At 36.1% G+C, this 24,122-nt stretch overlaps 4 protein-coding genes across 4 annotated transcripts; all 4 read right to left on the bottom strand.

The window, feature by feature from the left end:
• Positions 1-1,100: 1,100 nt before the first annotated feature.
• Positions 1,101-6,009, bottom strand: LOC137730003 (homeobox-leucine zipper protein MERISTEM L1-like). Its single transcript, XM_068469062.1, has 11 exons — positions 5,616-6,009; positions 5,391-5,508; positions 4,261-4,449; positions 3,715-4,173; positions 3,529-3,630; positions 3,240-3,440; positions 2,932-3,106; positions 2,572-2,843; positions 2,319-2,414; positions 1,751-2,145; positions 1,101-1,656 (listed from the first exon to the last, which is right to left on the bottom strand). Exons 1-10 carry the CDS (start codon positions 5,852-5,854, stop codon positions 1,774-1,776), a joined length of 2,223 nt encoding a protein of 740 aa, XP_068325163.1. The 5' UTR covers positions 5,855-6,009; the 3' UTR covers positions 1,101-1,656; positions 1,751-1,773.
• A 7,746-nt stretch (positions 6,010-13,755) lies between these two features.
• LOC137728603 (late embryogenesis abundant protein At1g64065-like) lies at positions 13,756-14,331 on the bottom strand. Its single transcript, XM_068467338.1, has one exon. It carries the CDS (start codon positions 14,329-14,331, stop codon positions 13,756-13,758), a length of 576 nt encoding a protein of 191 aa, XP_068323439.1.
• A 1,581-nt stretch (positions 14,332-15,912) lies between these two features.
• Positions 15,913-18,012, bottom strand: LOC137727546 (COBRA-like protein 10). The gene is made up of 2 exons (XM_068466393.1): positions 17,460-18,012; positions 15,913-17,306 (listed from the first exon to the last, which is right to left on the bottom strand). Exons 1-2 carry the CDS (start codon positions 18,010-18,012, stop codon positions 15,913-15,915), a joined length of 1,947 nt encoding a protein of 648 aa, XP_068322494.1.
• Positions 18,013-20,397: 2,385 nt separating this feature from the next.
• LOC137727474 (CRIB domain-containing protein RIC10-like) lies at positions 20,398-22,892 on the bottom strand. Its single transcript, XM_068466329.1, has 4 exons — positions 22,790-22,892; positions 22,459-22,556; positions 22,082-22,193; positions 20,398-21,056 (listed from the first exon to the last, which is right to left on the bottom strand). Exons 1-4 carry the CDS (start codon positions 22,824-22,826, stop codon positions 20,905-20,907), a joined length of 399 nt encoding a protein of 132 aa, XP_068322430.1. The 5' UTR covers positions 22,827-22,892; the 3' UTR covers positions 20,398-20,904.
• Positions 22,893-24,122: the final 1,230 nt, after the last annotated feature.

The following is a 24,122-nucleotide window of genomic DNA, read 5'->3' as shown; positions in this document are numbered from 1 at the left end:
GAGGTGCTCCAGTGTGTATAATATCTTGGGACGGATGGAGTAGAGATTCTCAATACTAACCATTATATCCTCAAAGTTTTGGCATCAAAAGGCTGCATGTTAGAATAATACTGCTACGTCAAACTAAATTTGGAGGAACAATGATGGACCTTGGCATTTTTTTAAAAAATTCCAGAAGCTGGACGTTGACTTAGGGTCAATTTGACAATTGATTTATTTATTTATTTTTACATACAACCAAGAACCCTTTTTCTGTTTTTTTTTTTTTTTTTTTTTTTTTTTTTTGTAATAATCCAACATGCAGCCAAGAATGTTGTACCACTAATTTATTTTCAATAATCCAACACTCACCCTATTCCAAGTTCCAATGAGTTTAATTTTTCAGAAAAAAAAACATATTTTTTCACCATATACATTCGCAATGTAAAATAGGAGTAGAATTCTCACCTCCAAATCATTCTTCTTCAGTTTTTTCCTATTTGAACGATTACGATTAAGTTACGTCAATATTTTGTATTATTTTTTTTTTTATAGAGAAAGATAAAGAAAAAAGTGTGAGAAAAAGGGATAGAAGGTGAGGGGGAGGGAAGGGGAGGCGGAGAGAATCCTGATTTATGCAAAAAAAAAATATTTTGAACAAACGATAGTATCTACATTCATGGGTTGAGGGAGTAGGTTACAATGAACTTGCCATAATAATGTGGTTCAACTTCATCTTTGACGATAATTAAACCTAAACTAGCAATATTGTATGTATGCGTTTATAAAATTTTGAAAATAAAATTTACAAAGAAAGATTGCCACGACTTTCAAATAATTTTTTTATTAAATAGGTTGTTCATATCTTAAAAAACAGTAAAACTATTTTGTGTGTAATTTCCTATTTTGAACATAACTTTTATTTTGGTTATTTTTCTTTAATTTTGTTAACAAGGTTAATTTGTTCTTTTAACTCTCTTTTGATTGACAAAGAGAATTTTGTGAATAAGTGATTTAAGATAAAACATATGTTAACTGAAAAACTTCACCATATATTTCGATAAACTCAAAGTTACAGCATTGATTGATCATATTGAGATTAATTTGCAAAGAATCAAATCTATAATTTTTAACTCGTCAGGCTTCAAGTATTGGAGTGCATGTAACAAGACCTACTCCTCTTTCCTAAAAATATGATAACTAATTACCAAATAAACAAAAATTACTTTGAAAGCTACAAACAGTTGAAACTGGAAGCATTGTTAATGTGATCTCAAAAGTACTCCAACTAAACGCCTCTCTTAAACATAAACAAGAGTAGGGAAAAGAAGCTTAGACAGGCATAAACCACCCTGCGGTGAACCCTAGCCCTAATAACCCTATCCTAATCCCTAGACCCAAACAGTAATTAAAGGTGAACAGAGTTATTCCAAACTTTTCATAGATAGCTAATAATTAACAAAGTCTTGAGCATAGTTTCCTCTTTGTTTAGGGGAAGTCAATACCCGAACCCACTACCCTTGTGGGGTGGTGATTTGCTTTAGGGTTTCCTAAATATCACCAAAATTCCACAAGATAAGGATATTATAAGGTGCGCTCTTGACTTTTTTCCCCTTTGTAACCCTCAATTTCGAAGTAAACCCACCATTCTTGCTTTCTTCCTCTACCTCTTTCCAACTGCCAAAGAAAAAAGACAGAAGAAGAAAATAATAATAAGTCTAGTGAAATAATTAAAAAACCAAAATACTAATTAGTAATTAAGTGAGCTCACCATGTATTTAGGCTTTTTAGTTGTCATGGATTTTGTTCACATGTAACCGCGGCTCTAATACGCTCAACCGTGCACTTAATTAGATTGTTAACAGTAGCCACAGATCCCAGAGATAGTTTGGCAGTAGGAATTGAATCAACCAAGATTTGAAATGCTACGGTGAGTAGAGACCCACCAGAGCCAACATCAAGGGCTCCTCCTCCTGCGGACCCAGCAGGTCCATCTGGAAGGATGGCAAAACCTGAGGGCAGAAGTGCTACATAATCTGGGTCTCCACCACTTAACACGACATTCATGGCCACGATATCAACTGGTGCATAAATCACATATGACCCGGTTGAATCAGTGCAGCTTTCCTGAAGTATCAGCATATTGCTTTGGCTTGAATTTGCACTCTACAAAACATGAATTGTTCCCCTATTAATTAGCTTGGTCTAGTGTTTAAAAACTATGGTGAATAAAATATTCACTGTGATTTGGGAGCACATTCATGCAAGAACTAACCTAGATAGTCAGTTGTTCACAATTTGACAATGTAACGCATGCATATATTTTGATCGAGACTTACATTTACGCGAAGTAGGGAGACACAGTTGCCTGGATCACGACCATTAGCTATGTGTGCCATCTCTTGAACTAGCCCACCATTTGAAAGTATATCCCACTGAAAATTATATGCCATAAATTAAATATGCAGGTTTACACATATGCTATACGTAGCAGTGCCCTAATATATCAGATTTATATCTATGATGCTTTACTCAGCAATGCCCTAATATATCAGAGATATATATGTACATATATTAACATGCAATATGTACCTCACTACGAGAGTTTTCATCCCGCAGGAAATTGAAAACTCTCTTGGGAGGAACAGGAATCCAGAAGGAAGTTGCAGCACTTAGAACAATCCCAGGAGGCCTGCCTGGATCGTCCATACTTTTTCGGGTCATGACCCTTACATCATCTGAACCCGTTGCTGATAATGTAGTCCATGCATGTGCAGTAGAAGCACCAACACCGGTACAGAAACTCATCACCATTCTTTGTGCCAGCTTCAACATACTTTTCCTCCCTTCAGTACTGGTTATCACTATATTATAAGACAACAATTCAAACCCATTACTTTGATATTAAGGGAAAACTAATTACCAAAAAAGTAAATTAAGATTAATGTGTACCACAAAGATCTCCAGCAGGAATGTTACTGGCCATGGAACTCGCAAGACGTTGGCACTGTCTATCAAGTGTAGCCACCCAACGCTTAGCTCCAAAGGCAAGACCAGAATTGACTAGTGGTCTGTATATGTTGTGAACAGCACTATCATCCACTTCAACATGTTCCACCCATATAACCTAAACAATCATACATAAAAATCACGAATGTGTGAATTAGTTGAGAGAACAATGTTAACTAGTGAAAGAAAAAAAAAACATGAACTATAATGAGCTTAGAAGAGCAAGCTAGTGAAAAACTTAATTTACAGACCTTGGAGTAGCCATTTTGCAATTCTTGTATTAAGCAGCCGGATGGCCTTCTTCGACTTCTTGAAACTGGACTTGGGCGTAGGTTGTCCAAAGAAACATCAACGACTGCCCAAGTTCCATCAACACTCTGCTTACAGTACCTTACAAAGTAATTCTCACGGGTTGGAACGAGTGGTGAGGGTACTTGAAATTCAGCAGTCATCTACATATGAATTATATCATATTTGTTAACTTCAGTAAATGCTTTAATCCATTCTAAATTCAAATTAATTTGTGTGTTGTGTACATACCACTTGCAAGGCTCCATTGTAGTTTCCAGCTACTCCAGTTGATAGGATATCAAGGGTCATTGCTCTTGAGACAATACCACAAAAGACGGTAGACCATTGATTCTGAAAGACATCATTGTGTTAAATTCAGAGAGAGTTCTTTTAAATCCAAAATTTACTTAATGTTCAAATATGTGTGTTAATTACCACATCCATGAGAATCTCAACAAGGTTAACATGATTCATGATGACCAATGCTGTTTCTCTTGAAGCCTCAGACTTTAAGCCCAATGGTTTAGGGCCAATCCCCCTCGGAAATGTCCTCAAGTACTCGTCTTCGTTTAAAATCTCTTGGTGAATTGAGTTATGGTCACCAGGAACCCATAAAGGGTCTCCAGCCTCGGCCATTCTAATTAGTTCTTCCATGGCTGCAACGGCAAGCTCAACGATCATCGGCTTATCTGCCTCAGTGGGCACTGAAACCGACCTGAGAAGATCACTAGATGATCCATACATTTCTCCTACGAAGCCTGGCTGAGTACCAAAACTGCCAACCCCAAGATCAATGGAGCGGCCGGAAGGCACATGAGATGACATGTGAGAGGAAAATGAGCTCGTCAAAGGCTTCCCAACATATTTGGCAGCAATCGAAGATATCTTATCAATCTGTGAAACCAATTGAACAAAACTCAATAGGTTAGATCAATTATAATAACGAGAAAGAGGTGTTGTATGTTTTATAATAATGGTCACCTCTTCATGTAAACGAGCATTTTCAATCCTCAAATGTTGCTCATCAAATGACATCTCCCCAATCGCAGCTGGTCCTCCACAGTTGGGGCACGTGGCATTGGCAAGGGCTTCCTTGTACCTATTGTTCTCGGCACGAAGCTTGTCGTTCTCAGATTTCAAAATTGAATTCTCATGGCGTTCATGTTGTGCCTAAGAGTAATACATAATGTCAAAATTGATACACAAAGTAATCAAACCAATAAAAAAGGAGTTAAATAGGGCCAAGTTATTCGAGAGCTTAATGTGTGCATAGAGGTCCCATATAATGAAAGTTCTTAATGTTGGTATATATATGGTCCAGCCCATGATGAATGTTCTAGATTATTCTAGTAAGCAAGTGAGGTGGCTGGAGCATGCTAGACAATTCTAGCAAGTTAGTAAGTTGGTGGAAGAAGCTAGAAAGTACTAGCTTCCTTGGTTGCAAATGGAAAGATCTAGAAGCTACAATTTTGTGGCTAGTCTAGAATTATCTAAGCTAGAGGTTTGTAGAATATACTAGAAACTAGTAGAATGCCAAGCCCTCGCCTATAAATATGGGTGTGATGTTGTAGTGATGTAACCAATTAAGAAAGAAGTGAGTAGAAAAGGATCAAGTCCAAAGCTAGAGTTGCACTCCAAGAGTGAGAGTGAGAGTGTTCCACTACATATTGTGTGAGTGAAGCTTAGAGTGATAGAAAGTGTGTGTTATACTTTCTTGTATCCATCAAGCCTTGTCTTTAGCTTGGTAAGACTACTCTTGTTGTACTCATCTTTTTCATATAGTGAAGATTGATTCTTGTTTGATTCTTGTTTCGTGGACGTAAACATAAATTGCCGAACCACATAAATTCTTGGTGTCCATTTTCTATTTTACTTTGTGCATTCTCTATCTTGGAGTACCGACATTCCTAACACTTAATGACTAGTATAAAGTCAAAACTCTCAAAGAGAATAAAGGATAAATTTTCTCATAAGTGGAATATTAATTTGGAACGAAATGATTTATGGAAACGCATAAGTGCATACATATCCAATTGATTTTTCTACATATACGTACAATTTATATGTATGTTTGTGTGCGTGTGTGTTTGGTGGTGGAATATATGCGTTACCTTCATTTGGGTGCGCTTGTTTTGGAACCAGAATTTGACTTGCAAAGGCTCTAACCCTAGTTCACGACTCAGCTCCTTCCTTTGCTTGTCATCTGGGTGAGGACAGTCCTTGAAGAATCTATAAAATAAAAAATATTCGATCGATATATATATGTTAAATTCACAATGAAGTTCATGATCTGAAAAACCCTAAAACCAAGACAAACAAGAAAAATAAGGACTTACGCTTCCATCTCCTGAATTTGGCGCTGGGTGTGACGATGGTAACGTTTTCTTTTGGGTCGCGGGCCGGTGGCGTTGGGATCTTGCTCGTCACCGGAAGGAGCGTCCATAGCCGTTTCGGTGCCGGATTTGGTCTCGAAGTCATCGTCCAGCTGTCGGCCAGTACTATCCGAGGTTTTGTGGGTACTGCTCGTCGTCATATGATCTAGGATGTGATTCTCGAACATGCTTGGCTGAAACATTTTTTTCGCCTTCCAAATCCCTAGAATTTAGGACTCTTGTTCTAGCTAAATACCTGTCTCTCTTGTCTTAATTTCAATCTGCCAAGACAAAATAATATGGGTCAATTTATATTCGTTTATAAATAAATCAAGGGCACCGCACTGATAAACATCTTAAAGAACTCAGACCAAAACTAAGAGCGAGGTTTAGAATTAAGACACTCCTACTGTAGTTGATAATATATATAAATATATATAGATTAAAAATAATGGGGGAAAATAATTAAAAAGAGAAATAACCTTTTCTTCCAGTACTTCGACCCAATCCATAGAGAGAAAATCAGGAAAGAAAAGAAATTTGGGAGGAGAAAATAAATGTACAAGATAAATCTGTAAACATGTATCTACGATTCTACATACGTACAAGTCTCCCCCATTCCCTCTCTAAGAAGATTTACAGTTTTTTTTATCTCAAAATATTCAGAAGATTTACCGTTTCACCCAACAGATTTTGCTTCAAATGCATCCCTTAAATAACCCAAAACCAAAATACACGCATATACAACTACAAATACGGATATATATTATCCCCGGAATATATAGAAAAGAAAGCTAAACTGACCTGAGAAGATTAGCCGAGAGTTTTCGTGCATCTATCTCTTGCCGGAAGCTTTTGTCCGACTACCATATAAATATATCTCACTCTCCAAATAAACCCTAGACTACACACACTCCATCTCTTTCTCTCTCCTCTTTGACTCTGAAGAGGTAAGAGGTGGTTTCTGGGTGTGGTGTTCTGTGTGGGGGGTTTTGACTCTTTGTGGGGTTGTTGTGGTTGAAAATTTTAATAGATTCTCTGGCGGTGTCTGAGAAAAAAACCCTAATTGACTGGATTATTACAAGTAAGAAAAAGGGAAAGAAATGACTGACCCTTCAAACAGTCCTTAGCCTTTTTGCTCTTGCGTGCTAATTGACTGTCGCTAGTAGTTAATGAGTTTTCAAACACACTAAACTAAGATTGTAACGCCCAACTTAACCAAATCTCGGTTTTCCCAATACCACACAGTACTCCCTCTCCCTCTCTAAAAATAACGGAAGGATTTGTGTAGAAAACAAAAAGGGGGACTTGAAGGTCAAAGAAGCTGACCCTTGGGGGAACAAAGAACTGTCTGTTCCCTTCGAGACCGTGGTGGGTAGGAGTGGAAGACTTGTGGGTTTAAGAAGAAGAATGCGGTGATGAAGATTGAAGGAGAGACAGAAAGAGAACGGACGAGAAAAAAGAGGAGATAGAATCGAAATAGCAAACGAGAGAGAGAGAGAGAGAGAGAGAGAGAGAGAGACTATGAGGGGAAGGGGGAAGAAAGAGGACCAGGTGGAGAGGATGTGACAGCGAAGGAGTTAATGCAGAGCGTATTGAGAGGGTGCGATTGCATTTATGGCGGGAGGGAGAGGTGTAAATGCTGCTCAGCATGCATGAGAGAGAGAGAGAGAGAGAGAGAGAGAGAGAGAGTGTATTTGACAAGGGTTTGGCGTCTCATCATCCTCATGTTCTAAAATTTTTATCGGGGAGTATGGTGAAGTATGAATTACAGCTTTATTAGCTGCCCTATATTTCAACCCTCTCAGTTTTTCACTTCTTCAGCCAGCACTCGATATCTTCTGGGTTTTCTATATATATTCAGTATCATGTAAGCTTGTTTTGTAGTTTCATCAACAATTTGGTACTAATTAACCATTGGATTTGAAGATAATTAATCATATCGTTCAATAATAATTTAGAGTATAAGTAATAAATTGAATCAATATATACAATCTAAGTTCGTATCAAATTTGGCTCCTTCAAGTTTAGCTTGTAAAAGAAATAAGTTGAGCTAGGCTAGTTTAAGCCCAACAAACGAATTTTTTTCCCCCAACAAACCGAGTAACGCTTGGCTCTGGTTCAAGTTCGGCTTGTAATCTTACAGATGAGTAATGTTATTTATATTATGTTTTTGTACCATATTTTTATACTATCTTAGATGGTATTTGATGTGGACATCCACATCATTTGAATTAATTAGATTTTTAAATTTAGTTCATTATGTAATAAACTAATAATTAAGGAAAAAAACTAGTTAATTAAATAATGATTGTCTTATTCCTTTTTTTGGGTTTTGCAAATTTTCAAATTATATAGCAGTCCACATCAGATGCCACCCAAGATAGTATAAAAATGTGGCATAAAAATATGGTATAAATAGCATTACTCATTACAGATATATAATTAAGACTATAAAATTGTTCTAAATTAAAGGCTATACAAAATGTTAAAATTCTCGCACAAATATCTAAAAACTATGCACATAATGTTGACGTACGCCACAAAACCAATTTAATGATTCTTTTTTAGTATTTTCTATATAGATAAAGATCATAAAGTACACAATATTTAAACAAGGGATTTTTGGATATGGATCAAAGTAACTAAAAATTAGACTTATTTCAAAATTCAAAAGTCACTAAAAATTGGACCTATTTCAAAAGGTAGTCTATAAAATTGGATCTATTTCAAATTTTCCCTTTAAACAATCGGAAGTGAATTATAAAAAATTAATTTAATATTTACTATATATATTATTCTACACTAAGGGAGGAGAGGAATACCAATGATACATTTTCTATAGTACTTCTAATCAAACATAAGTTTATTATAGAAATTGAATTTTTTTTTTTTTTTTTTTTACTAAACGATAGATTTTGTTAGATTAGCTACCGACAGAATTCGAACTCACATTATCATGCAAGGACTTAACACATTTTCATCATTGTGGTAAAGGACTATTTACCCAAAACTATTATTTAATTCTAATTTGAGGTTACTAGTCTCTTCTCTATATTTCGGGTTTCTTGAGGTGAATATTTCTTGTTTCTTAAATGTTTACCTATCTATCTATCTATTTCATTTTTTTCTCATCTGATGTAATGTTCACGTCCCACAATAAATGGAAAAATTGACCTGAATTAAAGAAATAGAAAATTACTCTGAGTTACTTTATTTGTTGATATATACAGGAAAATTTTAAGGGAAGGGATCCCCATTTTTTATAAAAATAGGGATTAGTTGTGGGGTTTACACTACATCGAACTTTAACGATTTGAACCGTCTATTTTTCAAGTTGCACCTTATAGTTCATCCTTGCAAAATATTAGCCAAATCAGAAATATTTAAGAAATCTAATTGGGTTCAAAGAAATTAACGGTCTAATGATATTCTTTTTCACTGGTAAGTAAGAGGTTTTGGGTTTGATTCTCGCCAAAGGCGAATTTGAACCACATTATTGCTAGCTCATTGTTAGGCTTAACCCACTACCCCACCCTTTAGTGTAGATAATATTGTTTATTCTAAAAAAAAAAAAAAAAAAACATTCCTCATGACACACTGTTGCTAATGATAATCATTGAAGACACGAAAAATAAAGCTAGAAGATCCGTCGAAGACTAAGATGCAAATGGGGATGCTGGTTGGAAGTTTTATCTTTTGAAACCAACTTCATTGGTAATCATAGCTTTCTTCCCTAGTTGAGGGCTTTTTCAAAATTAGGAGGGTATCTTGGTGGAAGAAATCACTAAAACGAAATGGTCTATGCTCGAAAGTGCCATAGCATGAAAAATCTCAAAAAAGAATACGTCATTGTAGATCAGTCCGTGGGTAAGATGGATATTCAATAGGACCTATTTTACTGACAGGGTTTATCACAAATTTAATTACTTTAAGGGCTCGGCCTGATCTAAAAACAGATCTTATGTGGGCGTTAGCGGATTTTTTTCAAGGAAGTTATAAGTAATGTAATTATGAATCTCACGGAGAGTTTGATTCTCATTCAGGATGAATGCTAGCGGGAATTACCATAGAAGAGCCTGCCCCTGCTAGCTAACATAGAAAGAAATCTATTCCCGGATAGCAATAGTCTCCATGTGAATCTCTTCCAAATTCGAATTGGTTCCTGGTCTTGGCCAGAGACCACTGTGTTCGCGCCGGCAGTCCAACAAGTATTCTTACAAAATTTTATCATATGATTTGTGAATCTTTACGACTTTCGAAAGGGTTATTGTCATGACAAAGTCACCGATTGGTACCTTAAAAAAAACTTATGCTAGATCAAAACTTTCGCTCACTACCAAACAGTAACTTCCCAATTCTCACTTACAATCCCATTTTTTTCGCTTCCACTCTAGTATTTTATATGCACTTTCTCATTCTCATATCAAAATTCAACTAATCTCTATATGCTCCGTCATATCTTATGGATAAGTTACTGTAAGTTTTTTCTAATTTCAGTCGCACTTTTTTAATATCAATTGTTGATGGTGCAATATATACAAATGAAATCTAACGTTTTATTTGATTAAAGGATTTTATTCTTTATCGTGTTTTAAGCTAATTTGTCACGCTACAGATCCGAAGTTGACAGAAAAATAAACCTCACGTCCAGCGCACGAGTAAAACTAAAAATAAAAAGACAAACAAGCTTCTCTTTTACAAAATAACTCCAAATTCCTTACATGTGTACAAAATAAATTAAAATCCTTAAATCTCTTGTCTAATACAATCCCATCTCGTCTAGCACCTGTCTTGCTAAGTAACTTCTGTAAAATAAAATGGTGAGGGATGAGCAACAACCACCTTTGCACAATGAGCAGAATATGTAATATGCCAGTCAACCAATGTCGTTTTACACATGCTAGAAAATATGAGAGTAATATCAAAGCGTTAGCCATATAGTTCCATATCACATCGTCCCCTTCCGTGTTGATTATATCCAAAATAAATTATAACTCACCACGTGACCCTTAATGACCATTCTGCCCTAATGTCCCTTGACATTTATCCCTCAGATCAATACAACACCAAAGTTCTCATGCTGAACATCTCAAACAATTCACTAATTAGATAAATAATAACTCCAAAAGTACCTTTCAAAATAAATATGCTTGACTTGAAATAGTGAGAGATTTGTAAATAGAGTAAAATCCCATGATAACTCCTGATTTTGGTTAAAAAAATAAAAATATTTCGAACACATTACATAAACCACTCATCTCGAAACCTAAAAAATTGGCAAGACAACCCATCTACCGAATCTCACGCATCAAACCCTAGCCACATCTTGTTCTCTATCTCTGCAATACGTGAGCTTGGCATGCAATGCATGCTGGCTCATGTTGTAAAACGAATTGAGAGCTCCTATTTATAGGAATATCAAGGCGGCATAGTCTTTGCCACCACCAGCTTGGTGCTAAACCTTAGTCACTACAAAAAATGACACCTATCAACTACGTGGCCATTTCAAGTTACTGCATGGAGACTAATTGGTTTGCATAGCTATTGATCGGACACTTGGTCAAATAGGTGGCCATATAGCTTAGTCATAATAGTAATAATGATTAATGAGGTGTGAATATGCATAGCATAACAAGTCTCTAACTTGGTAAATAAGAAAAAAGCTTACTAAGCACCTAGGGGTTAATCCTAGTGAAAATAATACTAAAAAATACGGGATCTCGCATAATTTTTCCTTTGAAAATGTTTGCTAGACAATTCATAATACATTGGATTTGCGTACAGGTTTGTACATTTGATCTTCTTTGCAAAATTTAACAGATTTCGTTGTGTTCTTACTCTTCTCAGTCTGTAGTCGTTTCCCACTTCACACTGCTCCAAACTTTAATCGCCCAAAAGAGTTTTTTCGATTATAATTGTTTACAAGACAACATCAATTGTCTACTCTAACTTCCAATGTATATATAGCAGCATTAATATTGATATTGGTTGTACATAATGTGGCATATATATATATATATATATATATATATATATATATATATACACACTAATGCAAATTTTTCTCTTTCTCATCTTTGTTGCTTCATTTGATGAAAGCAAATTTGAATTGATACATAGGGTGAGTCGTTAAGCTGTTACAGTCTTTCGGTACCCATATGCTTCTTCATGTATTTATTGCCTTTTAGTTTTAGGGCACAGTTTTGGACACCGCCCTTTGTCCATGTCCTCCAAATACCCTAACCTTGAATTTTTGCTTTTCTCGTTTGAAACACAATTGAGTTTTCCTCGCAAGCCATAATTGAATATGTCCGTGTTCAGATTTATGACTACAATTAGCTCAAAGGTATTGTTCTTTTATGTGGTAAGGTGGATTAAAAAAAGGGGAAAGGAATGAATTAAACTGGAAGATCCAAAGATGGCAAAGTGGAGAATTTATTCCACTGTTTGGTTGGATGAAAGAAAAATTTAGAGGGAAGCGACTTCTTAAAAGACTATTTTTTGATAGACTTGCGCTTAGTCAAGTTAGTTAGAAAAATTTGTATCTCTCAAATCTAAATTCTACTCTTGTCTCCTCATAATTTGGATAAATATACGTTATTGCGTTTAAAAATTAATAAAATTGAGCTAGTTGGAGTCATAAAAATGACAACAAAAAGTTATTGACCAAGGATATATTTTAATTAGATTGTTATTGATTCATATAACAAGGAAAAAGAAAATAAATGGTAATGAAAGTGAATGAAAAAAATAAATTATTTTGTGGGCTCTGAACCGTTACACATAATTGCGAATATTCTTTTATTTTCCTTTTGATGAGTTGGGCTGGGATTACAAGACTATAGTGCATTATTTTATTATATTTTTTATGCTCAAAAGATGCATTATTTGCTACGAAAATATTATAGCAAAATATACTGTCAAAGGCCACACACTTGGGTTTGTTGTTCCGCGTTGATGAATCTGCTTGATTGTGGTCACAGACAAAGTAAAATTCTCCATAGCCTTTTCAGGTCAGAAAATGATGAATAACTGTGATTTGCCACCAATTATCCTCATTTTTTATTAAAAAAAAAAGGGACAAACACTCATTGTAAGAGATTTTTATTTTTTATTTTTTTTTATTTTTACAATAGTAATTTGTTTTTAAGGAAAACTAATGAAAATGACTTGAAAACTTTGAGTTTTAATGACAATGACAAAAAAAAAGGTAAAGTGAATAGTACCAGGATTGACTTTTTAGTATAAAAATGTGGTTTTTCGTTAAAGTGAACAGTACCGGGAGCATTTTGTTAAAATTCCCTTGTTTTTAACGGGTTAAGAAGAGGGGAGAGAGAGAAAGCGCACTAGGAGAAATATGTGAAAGAAAGAGGAAGGTAGAAGGAAAATTAGGGATTACCTCTATAGCTGTTAGGGAAATAAATTGTTTTCTCCCACATGGATATTTGATATTTGCTTGTTCTTGAAACATCTTCATCATACATCTAGGCTTAAGCTTTCATACAAGGAACATTGCAACTTTGATGCGTCGAAAGAATTATCAAGGAATAAAGTATAATCCATATTTCAAGGCACTTCAAAAATCTCATTTTACACTTCTCACAAGTGTATTTTTCTTTTCTAATATATAAAGTTTGAAGTATAAAATGAGATTTTTGAAGTGCTAATAATAATTCTCTATTTCAAATATCATGTAAATTTTAATGAAGTAGTTTTGCATTAAAACTTCGTACATAAATCTAAATCCTAAATCTTGCTCAACCTGTTATCTTTAGGCGGAATCGACCTTGAAGTTCGTGAGAATCTAAACGGGGTACCAATTGGGAGTTGAAAGATAAGTACCTAAAATAAATTTACACCAATACTTCTATATTATGAGTTCATCTAATAAAGAAAATTAAAAGCAATTCAACAACTTCCTTTATTTCCATATTAACAAATCATCAGCTAGTCCACAAACAGAATAATTTTCAGAACAAGAGAAAAATAAATAAATGAATCAATAGTAGAACTCAAACTACAGATTAATCATTTATAATCTCGATAATATTCTCGTTTAGTGAATATAAAATAACAATCTAAACTATCTAACAAGAGAACATTACTTATCCAGCTTTACCCTAGATTTGCAAACGGAGTCGGCACTCTGGGTTCCAATAGTGATAGAAATGTTGCAATCGGTATAACTGGCTGCCTTCATCTTAAAGATCTTCCACAAGTTCACCTTGCCGTGCAGGGTAGTTTCTGAAGTAAAATTCAGCACTCCAACGACCATGTCACCCAAGAAATGCGAATCAGTTACCAATTTGTCAGCCAAAATACTCAAAACAGTGGTCATGTTGTGAGTCGAACGAGCCGGAACTGTGTCGTCCTTGATCGGAGCTTCGGCGACAACATTCCCATGGTAGCTGATATAAGCCGTACTATTCTCATACTTGAAGCCTCCATAATTTGGATTTTTCACCGTGACCAATATTCTTATCGATATATTTAACTTTATAACTGGGAAACCTACTAACTCAAATCCCTCTAGGCTTACTGGCTCGGTGAAAACCGAAGGATCTTTCGGTTTTAAAATTGTGACGAATAGAACGACTAGAACAACTAAGGTGACAATGAAGAAAATGCCAGTGACAGCAGCAAAGATTTTCAAGCATTTTCGAGAGCCTGCTTCCATGATTAAGGAAATTAGGGAATGTCTAATTTGATTTGGATCAATGAAAGGTATGTTATATGTTGATTGAAAAACTTTGTTTCACGTTGTGACGATGTTGTATAGGCAAGGTCGATATGATTTAAACAAGAAAAAAATGTGGTGTGATTTTGTCTGGTTGTATTTTTTAATTGATGGGGACAACAATGGAGGAGTTTGTAACAATGAGTTTGGAGGACGGTTGTCGGCCTTCGTTTTTCATTTGTTTGTTTGTCAGAACATGGAAAACAGTTTGGGCCAGAACATATGACAATAAATGGGTAGGATCGAGCTTTGGAAGCCAAGCCCATTGATGTAAGACAAGAATTGCGTTATTTTACATATAGTAAAATTAAAAGGAGGAACCTACGTTTAATAATAAAAAGTGATTGAAAAATTGACAATTCAAGGGTTAAGAGATTGTTTGTTGCTTCCATATCTCGAAAGTTGATGTTTTGGATTTTTAGTGATGCCTGGATTAACGCAACTTTGACTTGACATGCTTGATTTACAAGAGTTGATGTTACAGATTTGGGCAAATTATGTTGTTTAACATGTTTAATTCGGATTTTATTATTTAAAGTACAATTTTTAATATTTTGTTATTTGTTTATTTCCTTTCCTATTTAGATACTTAGGGTTTCTCGGAAAAAAGAACATTAGAAATAGGAAGTAAGAGGCATAAATTAGAAAAAGAATCTTGGAACAACCTTTTCATTTATTAATCATAAACGAGAAAAGCAGGATATTACGGTGAGACGTGAAAATACCTGATTGCGTTCCAACCTCGAATTGTGGAATCATTTTGTACCATATGGATATATATTGAGATTGTTCGAGAGACATATCCCAAGTCCAGTATAACTGTATTTTTTTCTATTACTACGTACTACTACTACTACTACAAAAATTGATAGAAATTTATAAGATTATAGTTGAAGAGAAAATTCTCCAATTGAAAAAGATCCTTGAAAGAAACCCATCTCTTTTAGCTACTTATATGTCTGGTGTATGCTCCCTCTTACAAGAAAACACATATTATTTAATTATATGGTGTTTTATTTTTGAAGATGGAGAGGGGAGAGGATCCTCTATACCTTATATGTACATGTCCACCTCTATATAGTACGAGGCCTTTTAGGAACTCATTGGCTTCGGATTTCATCGGAACTCCGAAGTTAAGCGAGTTGGTGAGATCAATCCTAAGATGGGTGACCCACTGGAAAGTTCTCGTATGAGTTCCCAAAAACAAAACCATGAGGACGTGGTCGAGCCCGGGTTGGGATGCAACATCACTCCAACTTCAACATGTAGAATCATTTTGCGTTATATGCATTGAGATTGTTCGGTAGACAGTCCAAGTCCGGTATAGCAAAGGAATTGAAGAAGAGTATTTCATAACTGTACCTTTTTTCTTCTAGTACTACTACTACAACAACATTTGAAAGAAATTTGTAATATACAAGGAAGTACTCTAGGCTTCTGCCCTAACTAAATCAATTGTATCCTAGCTAGGGCATGATAAATGTAGGAAGAACATGATAATGCAAAACCGAAGTTAATTCATCACATAAGAAAAGTCAAAATTGAAAGGAATATCACAACTACCAAATTTCCATGATGCAAACTTCCATGTGATAGTGGAAGTTGAGTAGGAAGTGAACATTCTTCCCCATTGAAAAACACTCTTGAAGGAAACCCATCACGTTTAGCTACTTCTATGTCTGGTGTCCGCTTCTTCTTAAAAGAAATAACAGATTGTTGCTTTCCAGGCACCCTAGGAGCTTTCGGGTTCGATCCATTTGTCTCCGCCACCAAAAAAGTCAAGCCCTTTAAGCCTTGGAGGAAGATGATGTCCTCCAACGTCGGAAGTTTGGTCCCATTGAAAGAATATGCATTTTCGTAACCGGGAGAAGCTTTCTTGAGTTGCACTGCAGCAAACCAATCTTCAAAATTCATGTTAGCCCAATTGAATAGTGTCATTCTAGCTGTCCATCCATCCTTGTAATCTGATAAGACATGCCAATTTACACTAACCGGACAATTGTTCCCACAAGGCAGTGGCTTGGGCACGTGATGGTGCTTTATGCTTGCCCAAGCTATGGCCTTCTTCGTCCTATTTTCGAATGGGACGAGAAGAGTTTCTGGAGGGAGAAGAATGGCAGGGGCTTTCGGGTTGCATTTTTTCGTGTCGGTACAACCACAAGCACATGTTCTGCAGGGTATCACAGACTCATTGTAATAAGCAGAGAATGAAACACAACACTTGGGTTTCCTAGTTTTGGCTCTTGTGATGTTGCAAATTATTTGCCAGCTTGCAATAGCTAAGATTGTAGCTTGAATCCCACTTGGGTCTGGAAATTGAGCAGGGTCCACCCTAATAGGCTGCCCACATTTGTATTCCGGATTAAGCACCCCCTCCACTTTGAATTTTTCAGGAGGATACAAAGCCGTTCGATTCAAATCAGGAGGTACTTTGAACACCTGCATTTGAAAAGCAGCCTTGGTTTTGCTTTGATCCATTATAGCAGGCAAAATACTACCATTTCTGCAGCAATTAGGTATTTTCCCAACTTGAGTATCGTTTGCTTTCTCTCGAGGTAGGTCTCCGATAACTGGATTTTTTTTGCAATTCAAGACCTTGGAGAAATCCATCTGTTGATAGTATTGTCCGGGAGCACCATATATGCAATTCAAATAGTCAATCGAACGCGGATAAGCACCTTTCATGGAGTATATAAATTCCCCTCTCATCCATTCCCAAGTTAAGTTCCAATGGTCCAAACGTCCCAAAGGGCTCTTGTTCTCCATTGTCACCTGAGCAAGATAATTATTCTCATAGGCTTGAATGACATCATATGCAATTGTGAGATCACCCTTTTGTCGAGGCAAGAACTTGGTTTTCGTAACAATGGACTTATATTTAGGATTCCTAACGCAACAAACGTACATTGTCGTTTCTGTATGGCCATCACCAAATCAAGACGAGAAAAGAACTCACAAATTAGAATGTTAATAGAATATAAATGAGTGACTAGAAGTTCTGTTGCTAGACTGTAAATCTGGATGACACATTCAGGTAAGAATCAGCGGGATGAATGAGTAGTACTTACTACGATTGGTTGGTGCAGGGCACTTGTATCCATCGTTAACAAGTCGAATTGTTTTAGGCATTGGGTTCCCTGGGGGCTTGACACCAAACATAGTGCCACTGATTTGAATTTTGGCTTGAATTTTGGTGTAATCTCCACCAGTGCCAATGGCGGTTTTCAAATCTGCCTGTCCTGCTCCAGAGAGGGTAGTCCCATTTCCAACATCAGCCGGGAAATCATCACCGTCCATCAAAACGGCACCACCTGCACCAACTAGAATCTCCTTGTGTTGAAACCCAATGTACATCTTCCAGGCTTTGAGTTCGTACGTTCCCGTGTTGACTATGGTTGCAGTCGCATTGAAGGCCCATGCTTGTTTCTCAGCATTCTTGAGGAAAGGGTAGATTCTTCGCCGGGAAAGGAAGTTATAGCTTAGGTAAATCCCGTCACAATCTTCTTGTGATGGGGGTGGTGCAGCAGGTTGCTGTTGCTGATCATCGCCATAATCTTGGGCTATGGTCAAAGAAAATCCAAAGGCAAACATAAGTGCGGCAATCCACCAAGACCTTGTCATGTCTTTTTACGCAGCGTAACAAGCACAAGACATCAAACGGTAACCCTACAACAAAAGCGTCTGGAATCCATCAGGAATTTTTAATTTTTTTTTACATCACTTTTATTCACAATTACTCGGAAGTATAATGCGACATCGGTGTGATAGTTAGGAAGAATGCGATTGAAATGGTTATTTTCTAATTAGGTAGCTTTTTGGAGGACTTGACTTACTAGATGAAACTTGGTAACTTGGATTTTGCTAAATTGTTTCAAATTGTGGAGTCAGGGGGAAAGAATTGAGAAATGAGTGCCGAACGATGAATTCAAAAAAAATTGAGAATTGGGAAGACAGTGATCAATTTGTGGAGAATAAGTCAGATGAAACCTCCTCCCTTGAGCTCCCGCTGTATATGGCAAGGTAACGATTAACGGTCATTTGAACTTTATAAACTCTCGAAATAACCGAATGACAAATATATCCTGGATTCTCTTTGGTTCAAAAGGAGAAATTGTCAATTACATTACTTTGGTGAGAGATTAAAATGTTTTAGGTGTTTCATGTTCATGTTGGTCACTTTAATTAATTCGCACTAACTTGAATTTTCTTTGACATTTTAATATATAATTGGAAACCTTTTCTTTTGGCCATGTAAATTATTCAATTTAGAATAAGACAAAATATCTAACGGATCATTAAAAAAATGATAATGTTATTCACACATCTATTTTTACCTCTCACACTCTTGTTAATTTTTGGCTATACCTTCTTTAATTCATTCAATCCGACAGCAGAAAACTGAGCAGGGTAAGTAAGAAATAAAAATAGATGTGTGGATTGCACTACACTAAAAAAATTGTTGTTTATGTTCACATTCGTCCATGCCTATTTTTCAGTTAAATATGGTGCTTAATGTTTGTAAACTGTAGTAGATCTGTGCAATTGAATATATATATATCCTATATCAGGCCCTTTAAGGGAAGGGGTCCTAATTTTTCAAAAAAAATAGGAACACCCTCTTGACCATTAGATTTGATTTTAATGAAATTTTGTGGCTGAGATTAAATTACAAGCCATAGAATCTCAACCACATGATTTCATTAAAGCCAAATTTAACGATTAAGAGGATGTCCTCATTTTTTTTAAAAAATGGGATCCCTTCCCTTGTATATATGTGTGTGTGCGTGTGTGTGTGTGTGTATTACTTGTATTAAATACAGTAAATTTGTAGATGATGAAACACAGCAAATTTGCAGCTTTTTAATTCTTATTTTATTCCGGTCATAAAACAAAATACATAGAGCCTAATGGCAAAAACCCATATTGAGCCGAAACCCTAATATCATCATGTCGTTCCACTCAACTGGTTAAGTTCAAACCCTAGACCCTGAACTATTAATTCGTAAAACCTTATTATGAGTGACAGAACTAATCAACGACTATGCAACCGAAGAATACGTTGACACAGAGTTTGCGGAGGCTGGAATCCACTTCGACCACTCATTACGTCGTCGTATCATATTACCTTGCACTTCTACTCTAGTTGAACCAAGCAACGACTCAAGAATAAAGGGTATGTCACTGCACATTCTCTTAAGCCTTTTGAAGTCGGCAACTGCTGATATTGGCACCCATCCTTTGTCATCCATCAACGAAATTAGGTAGCGGTCCTTTCTCAAATTTTCGTTGCTAAAATAGTACTCTATTTGTTGTATAATATTCTTCCTCAAATTCGATATTCTGGCTGGAAGGTTTTGATCATCAGCCATGATCGTTGGAGCTTGAGGACCATAATAATATTGAGGCCCTAAGAAAAACGTAGATCCAAGTCCAACACCACATTGCATATGAATGTTGTAAACGCTAATTGGTTGATTCCAGTAGTCACCACCGAGTTCTTGCATATTCGATGCATAGTCATTGACAGAGTAATTGTTTTGGGGTATTGGGTGACAAATAAAAGTTTGTCCATGACGTGTTTGGGACAAATTCATGAGGGGTGGACGGTGAAGTTGAAAAGATGGTGCTTCAGGATTAAGGTTTCGTTTAGGCATAGACATCTTCAAATTTTATTGTGCTTGGAGGTAGGAGAAGAAGATAATCGAGAGTATTCTCTGAGTACTACTACTGAATATGTAGTGAGAGTTTGAGACTCAGGCCGTTTTTATAGTGTTTTCTTGCCTTAGTAGTTTATGGAAAATTAAAAATCCTTTTCCTTGGTGGAAATCAAAAAGGGTATTTAGTTTGTAAAAAGGATTACGGTTTCATACATCCTAACCAGAAAAGGGTATTATTGCAATATAACCAACATGTGTTAGGATTCAATTTTCCTTTACTTTTGTTATTTCCTTTTTCTTTGGATTTCTCAGTGAAATCATGATCCTATACAAATTCAATCCCACTACGGATACCCCTTTTCCCATCCGGGATTCTCACAAAATCGGCAACAGGATGGGTTTAAAATATGTAAATTTCACAAAACTAAATCCCAAAACCAATAGGAAAACCCACTATCGTGCACCAGCACAACTAAAACCTCACTTGCATGCTTATTACAAATTAAACTAAGAAGTGAAAAGAAAAAAACTGTTGTCTTCCTAAACTGGTCGTCACCCTTTGCCACAATGATCATCCACATTCACATTTTTGTTCCAAAAAATTTCTCCCACCACTTAGTTTTGCATCATGCATGCATTTCTAAAATTCACATAAGCTATGTCCAATTTTTAAGAACTTAATCCCTTCACAATCTTGTGAACATGGTAGAGTAAGAAGAACATACGAGCATCCAAAATCGTTGCTATGCACATTGACAGTGCCTTTTAACTTTTGATCGATCAAACTCAGAATCTTGCACTCTTTCTATGTTGGCAGGTTCTGTGTTGCCTCCATTTGGGTGTACGCAACCGCATTCTACTTTGATCCTCGTGAAGATCTTCCCCCCGAGCTTGACGAAGATTTGACCTTTTTTCGCTTTGGTTTCTTGGGCACGTTAGGAAGTTCAGTCGGAGGAAGATCTCTGAACGTGCCAGATGACGGTTGTTGGGTTATGGATTGATCAAAATCTATCACAAAAAAAATTAAAGAAACAAAAAGAATAAGAGAGGTTAAAGTGTCTTCAAAGTGATTCAATCATGCAAATTAAGTGGCACAATATAAAATAAATTGGTGAAAGCAACATACCACAGCAAAGATACCACAATTAGTTGAATTGCTAAAATTGAAAGTTAATCCACTACGTTCAGCTAAAACTATGTCTGAATAGTACAAGATAATTACTCCATTATCTGCATGTAATATTGCTATATCAATCTAAGACCAATGACATAATGACTGCGTTAGTAATGTTCAAGCAAACCTATTTTTTAGGTTTTGAAACAACTTGAACGCAATCAAGTTGGTCGAAACAGTGTGTTTTCATCTCCGTAATAAAAAAAATGTCTTGAACTGATGGCCAAATCTAAAAGAAAATTTCTCAACCAAATGAAAGTAAAGTAGTGGTACAAAAATCGGACCACCATTACCAAGACTAAGCTAGAGCTTTTTTTAAAGGGCCACCCCAAGCTATCATATTCCTCTAGGTAGGAAAGTGTGTGTTGTCCCGTGACAGAAGATCCAAAAATCTTGCAGTTGGGGCAAAGAATCTTGAAAGCTTTTGCACACCTCATAAATCTCATTAACATTAAACTAAAACAGACATTAATTACATTTCTCCAAAGACAATTGACCCCGTGAAAAAAACACTTGTCTGATTATTGTACTCGCACAACTACACATGATAGGAGGCATAGTTTAATGGAACATATTGACAGAGCCTTTAAATTATTCATATGACACCCAGGTCCCAGCCATCAGCTCTGCATTATTTTGCCTAGTATGCATTCCGCTAGCCTAATCATACATACGAGAGAAATTTACCCATGATTGGGATGTCAAATGCAACAATATCTCAAGTCAATCAAACAATATCAAGCTTGTAAGGTACTGTCACTGTGGCGTCCTAATTGTAGGTTATTATCCATACTACACAGTCATGTCATTGAAAACACAAAATGCTGAAACTGCTATATAGTGGTGATCAAAAGCATACCTTGAGAGGACCAAGGAGAATAAGCCATGGGATTAGAGGACCCCATTCGATCACTGGCATTACGACCAAGGGAGCTCGTTGAAAAATCGGGTCCGTTTTTAAATTCGTTCATCTGCTTGATTAACAATAATTTAACTCAATAAGAGAATTACGAGAGCATTAAGAAAAGAAGCACATGATTTGGTTGGTAGGTTTGTAGCATAATGGGAGACACGATAAGACAAATCAATAACAGGAGAGAGATTTATATGTGGTTTAAGACAGGTAGCTAGGTTGTACGACGCCATTTGCATCTAAGTTTGAATCTTTTCACATAATATAGAACAAGAGAGAAAAAAAAAATTATTTTGCAGGTAGACTAGAAAGTAAACATGTACCCAGCTGGGTGCGCTTTCAGACGGCCCGTCCCAACCAATATGTGCTACATGTTTCACATCTGTTGGGAGCCCAATTTTCATTTCACGCTCCTTCACAACTGCAACAGCAAAACCAATTTTACAGCTTAATTAGCCTCAAATTATCAAAATTAGGCCTAATTATTATTTTTCTTATAGGAAAAATATTGTGGTTAATTACGGACTTTAATCTACATGGTAGGGGATTCGAATTAAGATGCAAGTGGCACACCAACCTCGCCAACTGGTCTAAACAATATTGACAAGGAAAATTGATTTGATACATTAGAGAAAGCGAGAGATAATTACGCACCAAACATTTGTGAGAAGTACTTCAAGATCTTTGCCATGGTGGAAATTACAAGCCCCAAATGAAACAGCAGCCTCTTTAAGAATGCACACAACAAAGCTAAAGATTGGAAGAGATGGATCCTGTTGCCTGCAAGAAAGTAAATATGTACGCAGAATGATGAGATTTTGCATAAAATAATTTCAAAGGAGAAAAAAGATAAGAGCAGTATCCAATAAGGTTCACTGCATGTGATTTGGGAACCCTTTTTTTTCCCTGTCAATGACTAGTATCTGACCATGGATTTTATGAGATATTTGATACCTTTTTTGAAGTAAAAAGGAAAAAAAAAAAAAAAAAAAAAAAAAACCTACTTTGAGAGGTTGATTGTTTAGAAGAAAATCAACTCCTCCTCCATATCCAACCAATGTAGCCAATTTCCAAGCTCCATCTTTTTACACCAACCTCTTATGGATATCAAAACATGCATAAAAAAACCCTTTGGAATGAAGATCTTTTGTCGCAATAACAAAAACCCGGAAACACACTACTGTTTGAAGCTGATTAAACAAATGAAAATCAATGGAAGGATATAACCAAAAAAATGGGAAAAAAACGAGAAATAATGGTGTGATGGGATTTATCTGCAAATATGTAGAGAGAGAGAGAGATGAGAGAGAGAGAGAGAGGGTGGACAAAAATGAAAACCTCAACAAACGACGGGTGTGAAATACGGGACAAAACTAAGATGAAGAGAGTGGAAGACAATACAAAAGAAATTGGGTGGTGCTCGTTTACTTACTTTCTTTCAGAAGCTCTCTGAAAAATGCAAGCGGCTAGCTATCCTCCATATAATGCAAGATATACTTAAATTGCGGGCTAAAATCTGATACAAAGAGAGATAGAGAGAGGCTGTATTTGTGCAGTCTATATGACAAGACTGGCTTCCAAAGCAGTCTACCTTGGCTATTAAGACTTTGTTTATATATTTTAGTCTTAAACCAATGGAGATTAAGAGGGGAAGGGAAGTCCCTTTTTTCTTTTTTCTTTTTTTGTTGACAAAATCACCCTTTGAGTTAAGGCGTGCTTTCATGCACGAGGTGCATGAAATTGGAACGTTGAAGCGGTGGTATCACAAATCAATCACGTTATGTGAAAAAATTAAAATACATGACAACACATGATAGATTTAGAATATCACGACTTTAATGCCATAATTGCATATAAATTTCTCACATACACAATAGCCTATCTAATTTACCCTCCTCACAGACAAGTCCTTCAAGATAATTTCCTTATACAGCCTAAACCTCGTCACCGTTTTCAAGAAAGAATCATCGAACCCAACTATTATTAC

This window comes from Pyrus communis, chromosome 3 (assembly GCF_963583255.1).
Source record: "Pyrus communis chromosome 3, drPyrComm1.1, whole genome shotgun sequence".
Lineage (NCBI taxonomy): Eukaryota > Viridiplantae > Streptophyta > Magnoliopsida > Rosales > Rosaceae > Pyrus > Pyrus communis.
Note: the sequence above shows the minus strand (reverse complement) of the source record. Positions and strands in the feature narration are given on the sequence as shown.